Here is a 23,120-nt window from a genome sequence, read left to right on the forward strand (position 1 = left end):
CTTCTGTACCTGGCCCAACATCCTTGCTCTGCTCATGTCTGTGTAACTGCCTACTACAATATAATACCTGGCTTTGCATATTTTTAAATTTCACAATGTAAATACTATCTGAGACCTGGAATATGCTTTCACCTCTGCTCAGCATTCTATTTTTGATAGCTATTTTTGATTACATGTACTCTTGTAATGAGTACACTTTTGTTGATACATATACTCTTTCTTGTTCATTCATTCTACCTGCTGTATAGTATTTCACTATATAACTATATCATGATTTATTCATAGATTGTGACAGGTAGCTGAGGGGAAGGGTAGCAAAGAGTATTGCAACTTCAGTTCCACTGGAAAAAAAAAAAGAGGAAAAGTAACAAAAGAATCCGGAATCAAGAGCCTTGGCAAATGGCTAAATTCCTCTTTGAAAAGAAGAGAGCTAGCCACAAACCATCTACCCAGGGAGACAGAGCAGAGATGGAGACTGTGGCCTTGAGGCTGGTGATGGCTGGAAAGCCTCCAGAAAACTGATCTGGGGTCACTCGGTGATTTAGTGACATCTTGTCTGGAAAGCAATTCCCCTGACTTCTCTTGTCTGCTGCCCTTTGCACCATAAAAAAAAAAAGTTCATGATCATTGCCTTTGCAAATTTTTAAGTCATATATGAAACAACACAGACTTCAAATTAGTTTTTGAGAAAATGATCAAAAACTATAAATTAGTGGGCACCTGACATACTTTATTCCTACACAGAATATGGTTTGTGTTTTTATGCTTTTAATTAGTAATAAAAAGAAAAGCCTATTTTCTGTGTTCTTTTTTGTGAAAGCTTTAAAATATATAAATATTATGTTTTTATATGATTCCAGACAAAATTATCTTTATGCTTATTAAAAATAATACTAAATAGCCCTGGCTGATGTGGCTTAGTGGACTGAGCACAGGACTTTCGAGAAGCAGAGGGTCAATGGTTCAATTCCCAGTCAGGACACATGCCTGGGTTGCAGGCCAGGTCCCCAGTAGGAGGCCTGTGAGAGGCAACTACACATGATGTTTCTCGCCCTCTCTTTCTCCCTCCTTTCTCTTCTCTCTAAAAGTAAACAAATAAAATCTTTAAAAAAAATACTAAATGTTTTTAATCTGAAAAATTTATGTATCTCAATGATGTGAATGCATTTTAAAAATACTGCCTTTCTAAACATACATATTAGAAGTGGTAGACACAAAAACTAGTAGACTCAGGTGCCTCTTGGAAACTCACAGCCTTTTGAAGGTATACACCCTCTGACAAGTTCAATCACATCACTAGGAAACCAAAGGCAAAGAGGGATACATCACACAGGGCAGTTGCTCACAGTTAACATGGAAAGAAGATTCAGCAGAACATCGGGACCAAATCATCGATCTTTCTGGGAGGAGGTACGAAAGGATCTGAAAGCATGCATGCAGTAAATAAACTGAGGACGTGCCAGCAGGTTTAATAACCAGGTGCCATTACGTTGGCTAGCATCAGTACCTAATAAAGTCACACTTGTGCCCTTCTTCATTCAGTTTGTATTAAAAATCACTCTAGCATTTATTTTTAAAAGTATTTTCTTTTTCTCAAAGTCGTAAAGAACCTTGCACGGGGAGAGTAATTACTGGCGTTCGTACGTGGTCACAGAAACACTGAGTGGCGGTAACGGCCCAGAGCATCTATATCATACATCATTAATTCTTCTGGGGATATTTGCATTTAATAGAAAATACAAAATAGCATGCTTATTTTTGGTTTGCTTCACATAGAAGTACTAAATTCTCTACTGATCAAAAGTGTAGGTTTCTATTGACATACATACTACACTTTATTCCTATCATCTGATCTTATTAGAAAGAAGTTTTCAAATGGCTTAAATGTAATTCTAGCTTTCTCACACTGAGTATTCAAAGCATGGACTCCAAACAAACTTAGGCCATCATTCTTTTTTGTTTAAAGATTCATACTCTCAAGTAGAGAAATTTACATATTTTCTTTATATTCCCCCCATCAACTCGTGACTATCAGTTAACATTAACAGAATTGAGACTTACACAGATACAAAAGGAGATTTGGCCCTTACATAGGTATGGGGAATCTGATTTGCTAATTAACATTACCTTAATAATTTACAGAAAACATACTGATTCAGAAACAGAAAAAAAGTGTGATCTATTATAAAGACTTAAAGGAAGATTTGACTGAAGTTTTAAAGTTTTCAAATAAGGTAAAAAGACAAACTTAGGATGCTTTAGACATTAAATAAAAGTACAAGGAAAAAGATTTTTTTCTTTAAAAATATTTCATGTACTGTTATTTATTTTTCTTGCTTCTTATTTCTATTCATGATGGGAAATATCAAAAAGTTTGGACTTTTCCAAGTCTAGGCAAAAGAGTCCTAATCAAGATTCAGAAAGTGGCAAATTTTTTATTCCAAGGGCACATTTTGGGCAAATTGCTAGGCCATCAACGCCTAGTACCCAGGTATACAAACTGGGAGCTGGTGGAAACTTATCTAGGCACATTCTCCGCGAACAGTAGTGATCTGGTGTCCTTCCAGCAGTCTAAATGTGTTTCTTAAAAAGCAGGAACTAAATGGATAGTAATGAAATGTTCACGGTTGGTGAAGTTTTGGCTCCCAGAAGCAAAGGCTGAAATTGCCCAAAATCTAATCAACGGAACGATTTTATCTTCCAACAGCCGCCATATATGTCTCTAATTCTCTGAGTTGAGATTGCATTCACTTGTGTAAACATTATACTTGTTTTTTAAAAAAGGACATTGCCCCTCCAGTACACTCTTCAATATGTACCAGAGACCAAATCCAAATATTCTTAGACCAGCCTTCACGCAGTGCTCGTTGATAACAAATCTACCCTAAATTTAGTGTGTATTAAAAGCAATTAATTTCATTCTGCAACTTGCTAATAAAAAATAACTAAGATTTATGCAGACAAGAGGTTGAAAGGCACTATAAAGAAACCAAGTCAACGTTGTAAATCTGCTACTTAAACACAAGAGCATTACTGCATCAGCTCAGTGAGATCCAGTCTCAGAGTTGCGAGTTCAGCTGACTCAGAGTCTCCTTAATTTAAATGCAAGCTATTGATGTATCATTTACTCTGCATAAAATCCATAGCATAAAGAACACTCACAGATTTCCAGATCATAATTCTTGATTCAGATCAATTTACACTATCTGCAGAACAAATAATGTTTTTGCTTGCATACAGAGTAGAAGTTTTAAATTTAAATTAAGATTCCCCCAGGAATAAATATGCATTTTGGTTTACAATACCTATAAGGATGAAAATCCTGGATATTTCCCTCAAGGTATCTTGAAATTATTATTATTTGACATTTATAAATAAGTGCACTTTTTGGTTTTCCTAATTTGGTTGATTATCATTAATCTTCCATTTGCTACTAAAAGCCCAACAAGTGAGGGAATAATCACACTAAAAACTGCAACCCCTACCACCGACCCCCAAATAGGAAACGAAATTGTGCTACTTACAGACTTCCTCTTCTGGGAAGACTCAGCTCCTTCTGCAAAAGAAACAACACAGAAGATACGTATGAGGACCAACTTAGCCTCAGCCTCCTAGACCGTGAGTGGGTGATGGGGAACGTTCTGTCCTTCCTTATGCCTAGTTTGACATTTTCTAAACTGAACTGATTTTAATGTCCCACTTTTATGCTGAATCCCCCCTTATATTGTTCTTTTTATACAATGTATTTAAGGTACAAACACTGTTTATCCAAATTCCAGAGCAGAAAAAACATCACTCTGCTCAAAGCAATGACAGTAAAATACTGAGTTGAGTTACATGGCCTTGTAATTGAGCATAAAGAAAATCTGAGGAACCAGAGGAGAAAAATTGTTGAGGGATGTTAATTAAATAAAAGATGAAATGAACAGGGCAGTTAAATCAGACTATTTGCCCCCAACAGAAATAGACTCATGAAAAACATTGTGCCTACCAAAGATTACACCTTATTTTTTAAAAAATAAAGCAAATTGTTTCTTTCTGGTGTTATTTTTTAAAGCAAATGTGAATTATGAGTTAGGATATTTAAAAGGAGGTTAATAAACTTCTAAACATGTCACCAGACAGAAACAATTAATAGAGTGCTTCACAGTTTTTAAAGGGTCCTCTCACACTTATCTCAAACTAAGACCATTATCTACCTACCTGTAGAGGGGCTGTGGGGGAAAAAAAGAAAAGAAACAGCAAACAAGCCAAACAAACAAACATAAAGGACACAAAAGTCCCTCCACCCACTGATGCAGTTTGCAAAGCTGGGGGTGGGGGTCAGTGTACTTACTCAAGAATGATTACTTGATGACAATAATTAAAGAATAGGAAGCAATGAGTCATTGGGCCATTTAAACTCAAAAAGAACACACTATAAATTCTGAAGACTCCACTAAATTCAGTTTTTCATTCTGTAATTACAATTTATTTTATCTGCTTTCCGGGAGCTCAAGCATTATCTTTGGAAAGGCTTGCCCCCTCCGCTCCAAACTCACCTTCCTGTCCCCTATTTCTATAGGCTCCTTCAAGGTCTATCAGGACAGTGGCCTGAGCAGATCTGACTTCTCAACAGTGCAGCTTGCTCCAGCGTGGCTCACAGACAATGAATGGCCTTGAGAGCAGCAGACCGAAGGGGAGGATGCTGCTATAGACAGGGTGCCTGGCTTACTCACTGGCAAATATATTTTGACACAAAGTTATAATAATCATATCACTGTTTAATTGCAAGAAGAAACAATCAACAATTTTAGGAACAGAGTATCTTTTTCCTTCTCCTAATAGCTTTTTTTTTCTTCTAAGACCTGCAAGGTTCCTTGGTGAAATGCTTTCTCTTTTTTGTTGTTTTGTTATGCTCTTTTCTGCAATCCTTGATTAGCCCCTAGAAATTATAGTGTTTGCTGAACTTGGCTCCCTGATTCTGAAACATAAACCTTCATTGACTAAAGCCTGTAAGGACAAGAACAAAGCCTCTAAGTTTTCCTTGGGAACTGAAATAGAAATGGAAAACCAATGAGTAATTTTCTGTATGTGTATCTTTGGTTATGACAAGCACTGAGAAATCAGTTTTGTACTCAGGTTTAAAAGGGAAAAGAGAGAACTTCCTAGAAGTAATTGTTCACTGGCTGGTTCCTTTTAGAAAAAGATCAGAGACCCATTGCACAGCAAGAAACCTGAGGTCCCAGAAGCAGACAGCACTCTGTCCAGTGAGTTGAATCTTCCTGGATTCGGCAGCATAAAAACATAAAAAGAGGGTAGCTGATATGTTAGCACAAATAACAGAAAAAAATGCCAGGTGTTACTTCAACTGTATAAGCAAATAGGTCACTATAAAAGGGGAAAGACCACGTGAATGACCCCAAAGAGCTAAATCAATCATACTTCAGCAGATGACTCGACCATACCCTGGCTGCTCTGCTCTGAGAAAAAGCTGCTGAAACAGCAAGATAAGGGACGAAAACTAACTGTTTTTAATCAAGTCTTTCCAATAGGTCTAGAATTATGAGTTCAAAACAAGAAGAGAGGTCACGGTGTGTAACCCAGCCTTGCCGCTCCACGGGACGGCAGCCCCGGTGCCAAGGCGCGGTGCGGAGGACATTTAATAGGCCACTGTCAACTGACCTGAGGTTTCCTCGCTAACCAAGCTGAAGGAGCTAATCCACCTGACGGCTTGAATGTCAGGCTCGGGACTGGAAACTCAATTTGGTAGCAAATTGGAATCAGATGTGATGGTAATAAAGTGAGAGAAATGACTGTGCTGTGGCCAAGACCTTGTGAACAGAAGCTGCAAACGGCTGCAAATACCAGGCGGGCGAAGCAACTGCAGACAGAGCAGGGAGCCCTGCCGCTGCCCTAGTACTCGGGGACCACGTGCTGATGAGTCAGCACCGCTCAGAGGTGAGAGGACGGCATCAAGGCATCACTGCCCACGTCCCGGTGTGACTTGGTGTGTGTCCTTGCTTTCTTTTCTTAATGCCACAGTAAGGTCACTGATGCATAATTAGATAACCAGATAAGACATGGGGTTGGTCCCAGTCATAAACCAAAGTTGGTGCTTATATATTTGAAATCTGTTAAAAATTTAACATCAGGTAAGAATTAGAGGACGGAAGGGTCAGGGAGAGAAAAAGGGCAAGAAGCATCCACCTGAGCTAAACAATATGTAATTATTAATCATAACAGGATTAAAGAAATGTGTAAGAATATGTTTAAGATTAAAATGTTAAATCTTCCTTTTTATTAATTACTCAGTGACTTCTACCTGTTTTTTAAAATTGCCATGTCATTGCTTGCTTGATATTACAATATCATTTATTCGTCCTTCCTTTTTACTGATGGGTCAGTCCATGATGTAAAAGAGAAAGGATATTTACATATATTATATTATACATAATATATGCAGATACCCCTTGAGAGTGGGCTGGACTTCACAACTCCCTTCTAAAGAACAGAGAAGGGAATGGAGAACAAAGCCATTTTTCGGTGGAGAAACCTGACTAACCCCGTCTTAGCAAGTGGTCAAGGTTGACACCACCAATGAGAAGCCATGTGGCCATCCTGTCCCCTGAAGTGCTGTGACGAGAAGGGGCTTCACCGCTGTGGCACTCTCCCCGAAATTCCCTTAACTCTGGTGTGAATGTGGAAGAAGAAGAGCAGGCAAACCCAAACTGGGGTTCAGTTGATGAAACTTGTGAGCAGCACGCTCTGAAACTGTCCAGGTTGTGACAAACAAGGAACAACTGAGCAACTGTCACGGATCAGAGGAGACTGAGGGTACACACACCAGTGGCAAACCTGGCGACATGCGAGTGAAGTTTGTCATCTCACTAACAGCAGTGTAACGTACCAGTGCTGTTTCCACAGTTTGGGCAAATGTACTATGTTAACATCATGAGAAACTGATGGAAGGGTATATAAGAATTCTCTGAACTGTCTTATAACTTTCTATAAATCTGAAATTATTCTGAAGTTTAAAAAAAGTTACTGAGAGGCAGAGACAGACAGAGAGAGAGAAAGCTACGGAAGTTGTCTACGTGAGGGAAGATTGGGGCTAGAACCACCAGTGAAGATGGTGAGAAGCAGTCAGATTTGAGATATGTTTTTAGAGAATTTACAGAAGAACTGGGTATGAAATGTATGAGAGAAAGAAAAAAAAAGAATCCAAAGCTTTGACCTGAGCACATGGAGCTGGAGGGAAGAGCAGTTCTGTTCAGACATGTCATAGCAAGATGTCAGTAAGAATTCCAAACGGAAGTTTCCAAACAGATGGCTGGACTAGCAGGAGAGAGGCCGGGACTATGTGTAGACTTTGGCGTCAGTATCATATGAGAGAGTACCTAGAGCCATGGGACTGAATGAGAGAGATGGAGAGAGAACAGGTAGAAAACGAAGGGGCACACCTTCGCCCAGGGCCACAGGTGGGTCAAATTTAAAATCTAGAATTGGGAAGAATTGTGCCCATGTTGTTAAGTGACATGTTGTCCTACATAGTAGCTAGGGTTCTTCAAAACAACAGAACCTGAATAAGCCTAACGAGTAGAAACTCTATCAGGAAGATGCCAGTTATCACACATGTGACAAGAGAGTTGGACAGGCAAAGTCAGAAAATGGGCAGGAACCAGGAAATTAAACTCTAGAGATGGTCACACCTGGGAAACAGCCCAGGTAGGGTACCTCTGCAGCTCAACTGCAGCTCAGGCCCCAGGAAGGATCTCTGAACTGTTCCTACATCTTTCGTCATCACTCCTGGCAGGTTCCTATTTCCTGTGGCTCAGTGTGACCACACCTGAGTCTCTGCCTGAGCAGCAGAGAGGGACCGGGGGTGGGGATGGGGGAAAGCACACTGGCTCCCCTTGCCAGCACAGTGGGATGTGGGGCCGAGTCTGCCGGGATTCCTCCTCTGGGAGGTCCTCCCGAAGAACAGAGAAAAAGGAAGTGGATTTGGAAGTTTGGCTTGGCGACCCACCTTCCCGCCAAAAAGAAACCCTGCAAACAAATAGAATGATCGTGGCCAGCACTTATCATTTCCTCACCATGTTCCAGAAACCATTGAAGTTCATGTATTTCCCCATTACTCTCATTCCTTAATTAGCCATCAGTGGCCTCACCCTGTCTTGGAAGGGTTACCACAACTTCTCTGCACTGACAGACAAACCATTAATTTAGGGAGAGAGTTCAAGGGGCCGAGATGTGCAAGGCCGTGTAGCAAGCGCTGTTAGGGGCCCACAGGAGAAAACAAAATGAAACAGATTTAAAAGCTAGTTGGGGAAACACACACCCAAAGAGATATCACGGGGCACAAGGTTACACAGTATAACTTTAGTGTGTAAATGCTATCAGGAGAGAGAAAATAAAAGGAAATGAGATAATTCAGCTCAAGCAGTAGCTCTGAATGCAGCCTGGCTATCCATTAACTGTCGCCCAGGGAGCTTTTAAAAATACCGATGCCTGAACCCCACCTTTGGAGAGCTAGAGAGAACTGTTTATATAAGTTGTTTAGTAAAGGTTAGCACTTTCAGTTGCTTAAGGACTATTAGCGTACATAAACCATTTGCTTTTGATCATTTCCTTTATGAAATACTACTTTTCGAGGTTGTTATTACAGTAGTGAAGTTATCCAGTTTTAGTTATTTCTTTTTTTTTAAATTGTTGTTCAAGTACAGTTGTCTCCACTTTCTCCCCAACTCCCCTACCCCAACCATCCCTGCCGTCCCACCCTCGATCCTACCCCACTTTGGCTTTGTCCATGTGTGGTTTTTTGTTATTTCATTTGCATGTGGGCAGCACTGAAGGGCAAGGAAAGGGACCCCAAACAAAACTCTCCCTACCTGACAGAGTGCAACATTAGCTCGGGGAATAGGCTCGTCTGCGGATTGGTTCTCTTAAAGAAATGCTTCCGGCGCATTTTCTGGCCTCCAATCCTGAGAGCCGCTTGTGAAGGCTGAAGCAGGGGCCAGAAAAGTTCACGCCCCCATGGCCTAGTTCTCAATCAGAGCAGCAGGCAAGTGGCTTGTGTTCAAACAGCCTTTGAAAAACCCAGGGAAATGCCCAGGGAGTGTCTCTGCATACAAAACTGCAGAGGAAAGCTGGGAGAGCGGCAGGGAGACCTTGACAGCCAGCCTGCAAATGCCACTGAACCCCCTGCCGGGATTGTGAGATGGGTGGGGAACCCTTTGGGGTCTCCCTTTTCCTGTAAGGTTTATTTCATTCTATTTTCTACCTGTAACCATAGTGATCTTTAATATATTTATCTATGATAGTAAAGTTCAACAAAATAAACCAAAAAAGGTACACACACACACACACAAAATGTTTGCCGGGTTTTCATATAACTTTTCCTTGCTCGAAATCACGGTTGTTCTTTCTTTGAAAAACAAAAGAAAGTAGTTGTCTCCTTCCTTTCTTTCCAAGTTGACTTTTTGTGCCGTGAACCTAAATAAAGCTATCAGCCTCGAGATTTCAGCATTAGTCTCCTAGACCCTTCCCACAGACACGGCTTCTGAGTCACAACATGGGTGTCTGTCTCTTTTGGTTCTTATCAAAATGGAGTCCAGGGATTTAAACACAGAATCACCTGTCTGCCTGGCAGAACGAGTCTTCCTGAGGACGGCCCAGAGGAGATCTGCCACCCCCCAGATCACAAAGCCAGGGGTGGTGGACGCCGTATTTGAACCTGCATCATCCACTCCCAATTCCCCCCAACACTCCACTGTGAAACTGCCAGAGCAGAGCAGGGTGGTGGTGTGAGCGACCGAGAGAGGGGTTTGAGTGAATACACAAGCACAGAAGGCTCGCACAGACACTTATTTAAAAAGAAGGAAGCTTTTCCTCCAAAGAGGAAGAAGGGTACAGGTGAAAACAGGTACCTTGGTTTCCTTTATTCCATCACATACTTTTTATTAAGGCTGATGTGCCAGGGGCTGTTCCAGGCACTAAGGATAAAGACCGTGCTTGTTGTAAAATGTCGTGTGGAAGGGCCTGGAATCGAGAGACATCTTTTAAATGTGTGCAGCAATACCAAGGGAAGGGTGTGATCAGTGTTCTTTGAGGAGGGTCAGCACTGTTTCTTGCCCAATGATGTTCCCCATTGTTAATGCAGACAAAAATCTGGTGAAACTGACATTAAGTTCAACCTCATGGTTAAGCTTGGGTTAAATTAAGCTAATGACAAAGCTCATTGCTTGAACAAAGGAATTGGTTCAAAGATGGCAGATGAATCAATCTGGGAAAATCAGATGCAAAGCAATATTTGCTCTGGATAACGAACTCCCTTCCCTTTTCCAAGAGAACCAGCAGGAGAGAAGGAGCATTAACCCCAGGAATCACCACAACCTTAAGACCTCACTAGAGCAGTTTAAGGGCCACCACGGGGTAGACAGCAAAGGTGGCAGAAAAGAAACACTGACAGAAACTGGGTCTTGGTCGATATCTTTGAAACCATGGGTCTAGCCTTGCCTATTACCCGGAGCTCTCAGTTACACCAGCCACTCAAGTCCCTTTATTGTTTAAACCAGTTTAACTTGTGTTTTCTGTTCCTTGTGACTCAAATATTCCCAAGTGACAGAATACTTGAGCCTTGCCTATCTTAAGCATCACCTGGGAGTTGGCTCAGCAGCCTCAGGAGTGGGCGAGGAGAGGGGCATTTCAGAGGGAACAGGCGTAGCAAGGTGGGGTGGACTGAAACAGTACACAGCTCTTGGGGAAACTGGAATGGCTGGGACAGAGGGTAGGGAGAAAGCACCAGGGATGCAGGGACAGGGCCTGATCATAGAATGTTTTTGGAAGGGTATTCCTTTTTCCTATAGACAACCAGGAGTTCATGGAGCATTGTAAACAGGGGGAAAAGATGGCCAAATCAGTATGTTAAAAGGGATCATTCTGGCATCAGGTGTCAAATGGCTCACTGAGGACAAATGGGAAGGGAATTAGGAGACTTATTCAACTGTCCAGGATGTGGCTGTGTGCCAAAACCAAAAAAAGCAGCAGTGGGGAGGGTGAGGAGGGCGGGGTGGGGCAGATTCAGGAGACGAAAGTGTGCACAGAATCTACAGGTGAGGAGAAGAAATGCTGAACTTCTGGGAAGGTTTAAAACCTTAAGAGCTGAGGGCCAGGTGCACCATCCAGAGATTAGGAAAAGGGGTTGCCCTGAAGCACTGGGGCCTTCCAGAGGCTATAAACAATGGAAATTTGAATGTAAATGAGGGGATGGCTGACGCCACTGAAGTCAGCCCAGAGACGGGAGGAACAGGAGATCAAGGTGCAAAGTAAAATAGGAGCAAGGGTCACCATCCCAGGTCCTTCCTGAATGGAAGTTAAATACCAAACCCCTTTGCCACCTTACATGTTTACACAAATGGTGGAAATTGTTTTACTTTACTAAGTCCATCTGCCTTCATGTGCTCAGTAAACAGTACCTAACCTTTACTGCGTAGTAACCCACATTATCTTATTTAATCTTCACTATTATTTCCACTTTACAGAACTGAAGCACAGGCAGGTTAAGCAGCTTACACAAGGTGACAGAGCTGGGTAAATGGCTTAGCTTGTCCTTGAGTCCATATCAGCCTGAGTCCAGAGCAGTTTAATTATTTTTCATCACCAGGTAAAACCTGGTATATTCACACCTCGTGAAGGGCATCAAGCCGCATTCCTAGTTGATCAACACACTGGCAATCAATCACTCTTAGAAAGGAGAGGTACCAAAGATCTTTGCAGCTCTTTCTAAGCAAATTTCACACCTAAATTATGTTTAAAGACTCTGATTTTACTTGAAGCAAAGCCTTGCAAATACATTACTTTTAACACAGACCTTTTAAAGTAGAAAAAGCGTAACAAGTCAAATAATCAACTAACCCCAAGTAAATGAGCAAACGAAACAAGCTTCCTTTCTAGTCAATTACTGTGGTTCCTGATGTTTCCTAACATGTTATACCCTGGATGTCAAAAAACTAAGCTTGGGAATGAGATATTTATGTACCTCATGCCTTCCAATTCAGTACTCTGGAAGAGACAGCTGCCTCCTAGTCAGAAGTATCCAAAAGTGGAAATGTTTCTCTGGAGGGTTTGCTGAGTAACTACTAGAACTTATATTAGTAACACATCCAGTTTATTGAGCACCTACTACATACTAAGTGACATGCACTTATTTCCTCAAGGCTCTTAGCTTCCACCCCATAGTCATATTGTATTTGTGTGCTTATTTTGTTCTCAAAGAACTGAACACTATCCCTTTCAAGCTAAAGTATCTGTCATTTTTGAAATGAAGGAAACTAGGTATAATTAAATTAGGGAGCTAAACCACTGTCCTTCACAACAAAATAAGCTGAACAAGAAATCATTTATAAGATCAACCAAACATTACACTAAAAAAAATCTACATTTAAGCCAATTGTATACTTCATAGGAAAAGCACAAGACCTATATTCAGATATACCTAGATTCTAATCCTTGCTAATGGTAGGAAGCATCCTTGAAAAATTCCCTTAACTTCCCCATTTCCTAAACTATAAAATGAGAATATCACAATTTATGTCATAAGGTGCTGATGAGAACACACATCCTTCTTTTAGACGCAAGAGCACCTCAGATAGCAGCCATTACTACTGAAGCGCTCTACTCACGTTAGATGAGACACTCGAGAGCACAAGTGGCAGCTCTGGCGGAGGGAAAGGGTACAATCAGAGAGCCAGTGCACCGGGCCCCTGCCTGCTCCCTTCTCTGTGCAGAACCCGGGCACAGGCTGTGCAACCACCGGAAGATTCACAGCGAATCAGGCTTTGGTGAAATCACACCCCCGAAACTAATCAGCAGGAAAATTCCCTGAGCAGAGGGAGACCAAACACAAATGCTAGATATTTAGAATTTTAATTGTCTTGAAGACATTGCCCATTTAAAGGTCCTTGAGGACTATAAAATTAAGGCCATTGTGGACAAGTTTTCTGGTTTTCTTTTCTCCCTTAGAACAGGCTTCTGATGGCTCTTGATAAATACGTGTATCAGCCCTGCCACTTAATTGTGTTTCTTGTTACTTGGGAAAGCCTGTGACCTACAGTGAGCTGAGATAACAAGGCAACACACCACACAGCTGTGCCCCACAAGGCTCTGCAATTTTTTCAGTTCTTCCATCCATTACCAGCAAATTACAGTAAATTCAAAATATTGATCTGCACACCCCTATATGGAAAGAAAGTTACCATCGACTTTTATTGCTTATTGTTGGGTACAACTCCCGGGAATCAATAAAAGCTACAATGTTCATAAGCTTCCAAAAAGCTAGTTAATATAGTGGATATGAGACACCTCTTAGGATCACTATAAACTTCTGAGATTCTTCTACAGAGCAGCAGCAAACATCTTCAATACTCGAAAGCCTTATTTGATTTTAGAATCTTCTCATCACCCAGGAAAAATGCCCTAGGAAAGAAGTCAACATCGATGACTGGGAATAAAAATTAAGCAACTAAAAAGAAGCCTGTTTCACAGATTTTCACTTTAGCTTTGGATTCCCTTCTGTTTCCACACCGACACGACTGCCCAGCCCGGGGCCCGTCATTAAGTGCTGTAATCATTTTTTAAGTGTATCTTCACATAGATTTAAGATGAGTTCTCTCGACAGCAGTTTCCAGGTTCTGTCAATGAAAACCAGTTTGCCCATAAACAACATTTCAATCACCCCAATCTAAAAAAATCAATATCCTTTTATGAGCCAATTTTTTAAAATCAGATAATTCAAAGGTCCCATTAAAATTACAGACAACCTTAATACAAGAAGAAAAAAGCTTTTTATAGAACCAGGGAAGAGAACTGGATGAGACTATTTGACCAAAGTGAATTTATTCAGCTGAGATTAATCATTTTTATTTACTAAGGACACCTCCTAGTTTAGCAGTCACTGCTCTGAAAGCCCATTTCAGTATAGAAATTTATAGCAAATCCGCTTAAGGGAGCTCTTGAAGTGCTATATAGAGCTAATACCAGCAGCCTGCTTTCTTCTCACCATTCTTCTCCATCTAAATGCAAAAGACGACACTTAAAATGTACATATAAAATGTATGAGGGTGATGGAAGATTAATGATACACATATTCAAATAATCAATAATGTGACTTAAGCCTTTAATGGTAGTGAAATTTATTGTCAAAAGATCACAGAATAAAACAAACAATTGGCTTCTATAGGATATATTTTACTTAGTAAGTAATAGGTCCCATTTGTTAAAGGGTGCTGTATCTGACTTTTTAATAAGTATTTTTCTTGAATGTGCTATTTCAAATAACATCAGCTCCAAGTATGCTGGAATCGGGAACACCCAGACGGACGGACACAGGTTAGGCAGGGTCCTCCACCCCCTACTTCACAGCTTCCCCTCCACCACCACTCCGAACACTGGTGCTGATGTGGCTGCTGCCACGCGAGTGTAGGAGACCAGCGCTGCTCTGGTCAGTGCCGGGCACTGTGCTGCCCATCTTCTCCTGAAGGACATATTTCAGCCTCACCCCTACTCTGCCATTACTGGAAGGACTGCTACTATTTTTTTCTGCTGGGGAACCTGAAGTCTGGACGCGTTAGGCTGTGATTTGCTCCAGGTCGGAAGCCTCACACTGAGGAGAGCAGAGCTCAGACGAAAGTAGCCTTGATGAGTGTGCCCACAGCCCGCCAGCCCTGGACTCCCCACCAACCCACATTTCTAAGTGGCAAATAATAAATCCTTATTTATTTAAGTCACTATTAGTTGAGTTTTCTGTTATTTGCAGCTAAATACATTTCTGATACTCTCCAAAACACTGACCTGTGCAAGTCAGTTTTGGAGCCGTGTCTCCAAAGGGGCACCGAGGACAACCCTGGCACCAGCCACTCCCAGCATTAGGAGGGCTGGTTACCTCCCCTCCCCCCCAAAAATGACCAAATGTTCCTTAACGGAGGATCAGCTTCTATGAGAAGCAAAAGTCTTGGAAACATTGATTACAGATCTGTCCATGCGGTTCCTTTTTCCAAAATAGTTTTGGGAGGGCCGCACAGTGTGCGTTAATGACTTTGAAGTGAACCACAGAGACTCCAACGTTAATGGCATCAATTTTGTGGCAGTTAATTAGCAGAAAATATTACAGTGCAGTGAAGTTTTTCCTTTTCTTAAGCATCGAAAGCAATAAAAGGCTTTGCGGTTTTAATTGTTTCTTCCCAAAGACTAAATTCTGTTCTCACCACAAACATATTCCTCCCAAAGTCAAAACAACCCCTCGTGATGTTTCTTTGATCACAAGGATGACAACAGGGGTGGACATTTAAATTTGAGGCCAAAAAAAATTTTCATAAGGTGACCTCTTATTTTTGTTAACTAAAAAAATAATTTACAAGCAGGAAGATTTCCCCCTTAAAATATGAGTGCTTCCATCTGTAATTCAAGGGTGAATTTTGGTGACTTCCACTTTGGTTTCTACTACACTAATCAGGTTGTTCTTTTGAAAAATAAGAGGCCCGCTAGACCTTCCCGTGCTGACATGATTACTATTATTTCCCAGAAGCTGTGTGTCTGCACACTGAATGACACTGGATTGCCTTGGAAACCCGAAATGGATAGCTGATTCTGAACTCACTGTCTACAGAATAAAAGTTAAAAAAAAAAAAAAACAACAGAAAAAAACTGATGCTACTATAAAATAATATGAACAAAGAGGGATAATTAATTACCTTTAGAGCACTGAAGAATACAAAGCTATAGGTGGCCTAAACTATCTTTCAAAGCCTCACTATTCAGACAAGTTGATGAATTTGAGCTAATGGTTTTAAATGGTTCTGTCACTTTAAATACTACTTTAAAAAAGATAACACAAGCTGAATCACACTGAACTGAATTATATATCAATCAGAAAAAAAACAGTAAGTAAAACAGACTACTAAAGAATGACATCTTTTTTAATTGAGATATAACTGACATATAACGCTGAACAAGTTTAAGGTGTACAACATAGTGATATGGTACATTTACAATGCAATATGACTGTCATTGTAGCATTAAGCAATACCTCTATTGTGTCACATAATAATCATTTCTACTAGTAGTGGGAACAATCAAGATCTAGTCTCTTGGCAAGTTAAATGTTTACAATCCAGTTTTGAGGTCCATAATCCCTGTACGGAGTACTCAGTCTTCAGGACTTACTATCTACTAGTTGCAAGTATGCACCCCTAAACAACACCTTTCCCCCCTCCCCATTCCCACTCCCCTAGTGACTACCATTCCTGTTTTTATATGTTCAATTATGTTAGGTTCCACAGATAAGACATTTTATGTCTCTTTTATCTAAACATAAAAGTCCTATGAGCTAAATGTTATACACTAGCTAATTGAAATAAGTTGCTAACCCATGGAGTCCTTAGGCCCACGAGATGAATGTGTTGAGGCGACAGAGCCGCAGGGAGACCTCAAAGCAGGGTGGCCCAGAAGACAGGCTTAGGAATACAGCCCTGGGCAAATGACTTATCTTCCTGTGGCTTTCTTCCCTCACTGGAAATTAGAGAGAGTAAGAGCTCATAGTTTGGATGTGGATTAAATAATACACGTAGAGTATCTAGAAAAGCGATTGTACGCATTGAGCATGCTAATATTAGGTTACTATTCTATCTTACATATTCATGCACAAACCTGACATTGCAACCCTAAATAAAGTTTTACAATTTGAAAGTATAAAGTGTTCATCTACATAATAGGTAATTATGCTAATGTATCTTCTGTGCACCAAAAGGCAGATAAAAACTAGTAATACGTTTAAATATTCTCTAAGCCTACTTGAATGCAAGCTTAGAGAATCTATCCTTGAATTCCTTACTGATACTCCCAACTGCTTTTTAAATGAGCTCTGCTACTTTACAACTAAGTCAAAGCAGATGACCCAGACAGTTGTAATTGCCCTTTATCAAGCATGGTGTCCAGCTCAATGAAATACAAACTTCTTAAAAAGCCAGATTCCATTTTTATCCACACACACGCCAAACAAGCTGGCACATGTTCCAAACATTCTATAGGGTGTACTTTAAGCAGACCCTTTTTATCTTGTGTAGCTTTCATTAAATTACAAAAGAGAGAGCATTTCTTGCTATGACCAGAAATAACGCTAGCCTTGTTGTCCACTGTGTTTGCATTCTGCATTTTCCCTCAGTCCACCTTTCATCAATAAAAAACAGTGTTGCTTTAACTAAAAAGTGTGGAAAATTCTGATTGAATTTTCCACTTCAAAGTACACAAAATCATTTCATCTAACATGCTGTGTTAGAAAATCTATGCCCCATTCTGACCTCCTGTTGCAGACTATTTCAAGTATTGGTGACGCACTGTATCACACTGCATGGCTGGTGAAGTAGAGTAAACATATTGACTGAGAAATGTTTTGAAAACCCCCTATTTCACACAGACCTCAGCCACTGTCAAAAAATCACAAAAATGTTTTTGTGCAAGAGCATGACAGAGCTCTAGGAGAAATTCCCACAATAAATAAAGCCAGCTACTTGCATAACTCTCTGTCTGCAGGAGTGTGCGAAGCTAGGGGAAAGAAAGGAGGAGCATGGTTCTGCCCAAATAATATGCTCAGAGGTATGCGAGAGAAGACATTATTAACTGTGCCCTTCCTTTAACCTATTTGCAAGGTTAAAATAAAATTTAGCAGAAGAGATTACCGCCACTACTGAGGAGGCACAGCTCAGCCGGCAGGCAAGGAACACACAGAGGAAAGGTAATATATTGATTGACCTTTCTTTCCAACTGCAGTCTAGGCAGCTAGCTGTCTTTTTTCATTTGGCGGGGTATGACAGCTGACCCAGCTTATTTTCCTGGACTGGCAAACCAGCACAGTCCTTGAAAGAGGTAGGCATCTGAGACCAGTATACTCATACACTTGCAATGGATTCGCACTGAAACATTAACAGTGTTATTAAGTAGGAGACTCTAAGCAATAATACTGTAATCAGATAAGCTTCTGGGTTAGAGCTCTTTCTCCCTCCAAAAAAACCTCAAGCATTCTTATCAGAAAGCAGTGAGGAAGATGTTTTCTAGGTGCACAGAATGGCAGCCAATATGAATTATTCATATTCCGTGAAATAAAAAGCAACAGGGTCCATTTAACGCCACGTTTCCTGAAGAACTTTGTCAATGGTTATTACTTGACAGGGAAAACTCCAAGTTCCATGACAAATGTTCTGTATTCAAATTAGTCTGAGAAACACCTAATTAAGTAGAGCTCAGAAAATTTACTCAGTGTAAGATCTCCCCAAGACTTTTACAATGATGAGCATTTTGCCCTGGCTGGTATGTCTCAGTGGGTTGGGCGTCATCCTGCAAACCAAAAGGCTGCTGGTTGGATTCCTGGTCAGGACACATGTGAGCTACAGGCCATACAGACCCCCGGGTCAGGGCATGCAAGAGGCAATCAATCAATATTTCTCTCCCTTTCTTTTTATCTCCTTTCCCTTCTCTCTAAAAATGAGTAAATGAAATCTTTAAAAAAATGAACAGCCCTGTATGGAACAAGAGCAATGGACATGATATGCAGATTTCCCCAAATTAGTGGGATCATGGAACACCCCTCAGGCACATAAACAAACATGCTTAGGGAGATGTGGGTAAAACTGAACCTTTATTTTAGTACAATGATAGGATGACCCTGAGAAAAAGAGACAGCGAACCACTTCCACGTACTACATCAGTTACTGCACTTAATAACTTTGAATTTCACAGCCTTGTACTGCACTGTGACGAAAGAGGTAGGTGCCCAGCGCTGTAATTCCATAAAGTGTCCCCAGCACGCCTTGCAGGACTGCACAGCGAATCCAAGAGAACTGAAAATGAGCACTGCATAACAAATTCCTTGTACACCGCAGTGCTCCAGTCTGGACCGAAATGAACGCAATGCATAAAAGCACATGACTCCCGTTCCATAGGCCTGCAGTTCGTGTGAAAGATAAACCCAGGAAATAAAGACCGTTACCAGACCCAAGTGTTCATAACAACGACAGAATAACAGAACTGGGTCCCTATTTCTCAGTGACCAAATCTATCTTTGCTCTTTTCTCTGGAGCGAACTTCCTGATCTCCTTGGACAAATTTCCTATTTCTGAGACTTCTACTTCCACTTAGGATGTAGACAATCACAGGAGACCATTACTCACAACAACACGAATGAAAATATAAAGAAAAGCTACAAATGAAAAGTGCGTAATTGGTTTGTCTGGCTCCTCCCTAACCCATCTGCAGCAGGTTCCTTCTCCTCCTGCCATGCCACCAGGCTCAGAAGCTAGCCATGGGTAAACTCTTCATCCTTTCAAGAGTTTATCACTTTCTGGAATTTACCTTTTTAGCTTTACTTATGACCTTAGCTTTTAAAAATATGTTACTTTTGATTTTTAGAGAGAGGAGAAAGGACAGAGAATGAGAGGGAGAAAAACATCAACTGGTTGCCTCTTGCTTGTGCCTTGAGGGGATGGAAATCAGAACCCAGGCAGGTGCCCTGACTGGGAATTGAACCAGTGACCTCTTGGTTCACAGGATAATGCCCAACCAACTGAGCCTCACCAGCTGGGGCTATGACCTTAGCTTTTTAAATGAGTTTTTTAAACTTTGAGTTTGTAGTTTACCCAGTTTGTTTTTATTGTTAAGGTAACAGTAACAGCATCTACAACCCAAGTGAAAGAGGAAACTTAAGAGATAGAAGCTTTTGCTTCTTCCTGTGTCTATAATTTTGAGTGCCCACCGAGCATTTTGAATAAAAGACCAGTGGAAACTGAAGTAAATAATAGTTAGCTCCAGAAAAAGAGGCGTCTGTCCTATGTCATACCACTTGAATGGGGTGCTGAGTCATGCTGCTGTCTGCTTGAGCCGGGTCTGAGTATTTGCTGTGACTCACTGTCAAGAAAAGGAACAGCAATACAAACAGAGGCAGAGACAGCCTAGGTCTTGGCATCGTCAAAGACTCAAAAATAACTATGTTAAATGATACAGTGGCAAACACACATGACGACATGAATAAAGACATGGGAAATTTCAGCAGGCAGGTAGAAACTGTCATAACAGTCGAGAACAAAAAGGAAAAAGCCCAGTTGAAAGGTACTGGAATGAAATGGACTTAGCTGACTGAGCAAAGTTTAAGTCAAAATGACAGAAATGATCCAAAATGAATCACCAAAAGAATAAAGCTAACAACAAATACAAAACAAAAAGAATGTCTAAGAAGGGAGGACAATGTCAAACTGCCTAACACGGATATAAATGGAGTCCCAGGAGGAGAGGAGAGAAGATGAGGTAGGAGATATATCTGAACAGGCAACGGCCGAAGACTTTACAGAAATAGACGAAAGGAGTCAACCCACACATCCGAGAGGTTCCTGAGCAGAACAAACACAAAGAAAACCACACTTGGGCACATCCCAGACAAATCTCTTTTTCAGACAGAAGTAGGTAAATGTGTATGAAGTCATGGGAAGGGAGCACCTATGAAAAACAGACTTGAAAAAATGTTAAAACAGGCAATGAAGTTACCTAGATACTCAAGTCAGTTACAGAAGGTATCACGGTCCCCAAGTACCGGCCAGCAAGTGTGTCTGAGCTGGGTGGCTCTTTTCAAGTGCTCTTGGAAAACACTCCTTCCAACACCCTATCCAAACCCACAGAAGCCCCAGAAGAGATAACACTTGCTGGCTAAGTGTCTAAATCACTTTTTTAGGTTTGATCTTCTTTAAATTTTTTTTTCTTTTTGCCTGAGGGTTAAAGGGATATAGTGGTGCACCGGATACAGAAGTCCTTCAAGACGAAGGGATGGTTTCCATAATTCTTCATAAATCTGGAGCCAAATCGGGTAACCTATACTTAACCCAGTCTGTGATCTTTTCACCTCTAAATTAAAAAGATTTCCTATACCCTTCCTCTGAGTAACTGCTAATCTCATCTTGGCCAGTTGCCTGTTGCACAAGTCTTTGGCGAGCACAACTCTGATGACTCTGACAAAAGTCAACAAATGTCACTCACCAGCTCTTTAAAGCCCTTGGGAGGAAAATCCACCTGAGGACAAGGGAGGTGGAGCTGTAACCACTCCCCTAGGCCTATGTATCAATCTTTGCTAGCTGGGAAGAAGGGCCAGGGAGGAAACTGCCACAAAAAAACCTGTGTCAGGAAAATCAGGCCAAACTAGTTTTTTTCTCCTTAATGGTTTCAGTCACAGCATTCAAATGAACTTAAAATATAAATCCCAGCAACTGAAACATTAAAAGTCACAGTGACTGCGGCTTTTGTACTTGTTCTTTATTTTACCTGTATTTTGAAGCCAAATTACATCCTTTTTCTTAAAAACAAAGGAAAACATAAAACATATCATTTTAGTGTATCATAAACTAGGATGATGGAAAGCAATATCAGGAAAGACATAAGACTTTGAAAACAAATAACAGAAATTCTAAACTTTCCCAAAACTGCTTGAAGGATTGCGTGAAGTGGTCTTCCAGGGTGCTGGTGATGCTCTGGGGTTTTTTTTAAATATTGGTGCTGTTACATGAGCATAGTCAATGTGTGAAAATATACATTGATATCTACACTGTTAAAATATGTGTTACTCTTACAAAAAAAATAATAGTGCCGCAGGTCTGTAAGACAGTATCTGTATGTATGTTATACCTCAATAAAAATATGTCTTAAAGGAAATTAGGACGTGATTCTCCAAAGGGCAGCTGACTATACACACCTTCAGCTCCAAGCACTGCATCCCACAGTGCCCGGCCGCAAAATGGGTGTCTGTCCTGAGGTGTGTGCTTACCGTGGCCACATGCCACTGAGTCAGTCTGACACCTGGTGACCCCATGAACAAGTGACGTCCACAACATCCTGCCTTCAACAGCCCTGCTCAACTCCTGTAAACACACGCCTACAGCTCTTTTATGGGGTCAGTCCATCTCGCATTTGGTCTTCCTCTTTCCCTGCTGCCTTCTGTGTTTCCCAGCATTGCTGTCTTTTCCAAGGAACCCCGCCTTCTCATGATGTGCCCAGAGGAGGACAGCGTAGGTCATTTTTGCCTCCAGCAATGTTGCAGGCTTAATTTGCTCTAGGACCCACTGGTTATTAAACTGGATTCCAAAAGACATGTTTTAGCCCTGGAATTTTGAATGCTTTAATACTGTGTTTATATGATACCTTACAGCTAGCATCACAGAAAATAAGTAAGTGGAATCCACTTTCCTTAAAATTACTGGCCTGTGTCTGAGGAGAGATGTTAGGCTGAAAAAATTGGGATGCTCTCTGCCCATTTTTCAATCGAAATGTTTGGAATCTGGAATTCGGTTAATGCCAGAAGAGAGAAAATACTTGTACACTGGGATAGACATACGTAGAAACATTAAAGAGAATAAGCACTTTTTCAGACAGCTTTGCAGCATTACCTAGGTCCACAGTAATGTGGAGTTGGGTAGCATAAGAGTGGTATCTAGTCAAATGATGTTTCTGGCACATGAAGCTAAAAAACATCACCTTGGGTATACTGGTTGGCTTCCCTCGGAACCTGAGAAATCCTGCCCAGTACTGGGCATCCCCGGGGAAAGAGTGTGATCCCAGCTGGACGGCGGTGGCAAAGAGCACAGCATGGTGGCTCAGTATGGGGCTGAATTCTAGCTTCACCTTTTACTAGCTCTGTGACCTTGTGCACATTATTCACTTCTCTGTGCTGTCTTGTCAAAGGCAGAAAACTGTGCACAAGTTTGCCAGGTAGATAGATCACATTAGAAGTGAACAATTCCAACATGAGACTTCTAGGGCAGAAAGAAAAGGAACTGATCATTTGGAATATGGGAAAACATTATCCTTTTAGGGTGCTTCACGTTGTCATAGCTTTGTCCTGCCCACAGGCACACGGGGCCCACAGGAGCTGACACTGAACATCCAAGACAGTTGTCCAGAAGAGTTCAAGAATGACGAGAGGAGAAATGAAAATGCCATCCATCCGCCCATCGCAAGGTCTTCCTTATGATCCAAACCGTGTAGGTATTTATGTGTTTATTTATTTATGTCTAACACATGCCTGAAGATCAATCTGTTTTACCCTTTGATAACAG

At 41.1% G+C, this 23,120-nt stretch overlaps 1 protein-coding gene across 5 annotated transcripts in view; it reads right to left on the reverse strand.

Moving 5' to 3' along the window:
* MAST4 (microtubule associated serine/threonine kinase family member 4) overlaps positions 1 to 23,120 on the reverse strand; it is a 527,976-nt gene that overhangs the window by 251,961 nt on the left and 252,895 nt on the right. For all 5 annotated transcript variants that reach the window (XM_045848314.1, XM_045848312.1, XM_045848311.1 and 2 more), the window contains exon 4: positions 3,525 to 3,556. In XM_045848314.1, the coding sequence (XP_045704270.1) occupies positions 3,525 to 3,556 (32 nt within the window). The remainder of the gene's footprint in view (positions 1 to 3,524; positions 3,557 to 23,120) is intronic.

This window comes from Phyllostomus hastatus, unplaced genomic scaffold, assembly GCF_019186645.2.
Source record: "Phyllostomus hastatus isolate PE091 unplaced genomic scaffold, TTU_PhHast_1.1 phas_contig_58, whole genome shotgun sequence".
Classification (NCBI taxonomy): Eukaryota; Metazoa; Chordata; class Mammalia; order Chiroptera; family Phyllostomidae; genus Phyllostomus; species Phyllostomus hastatus.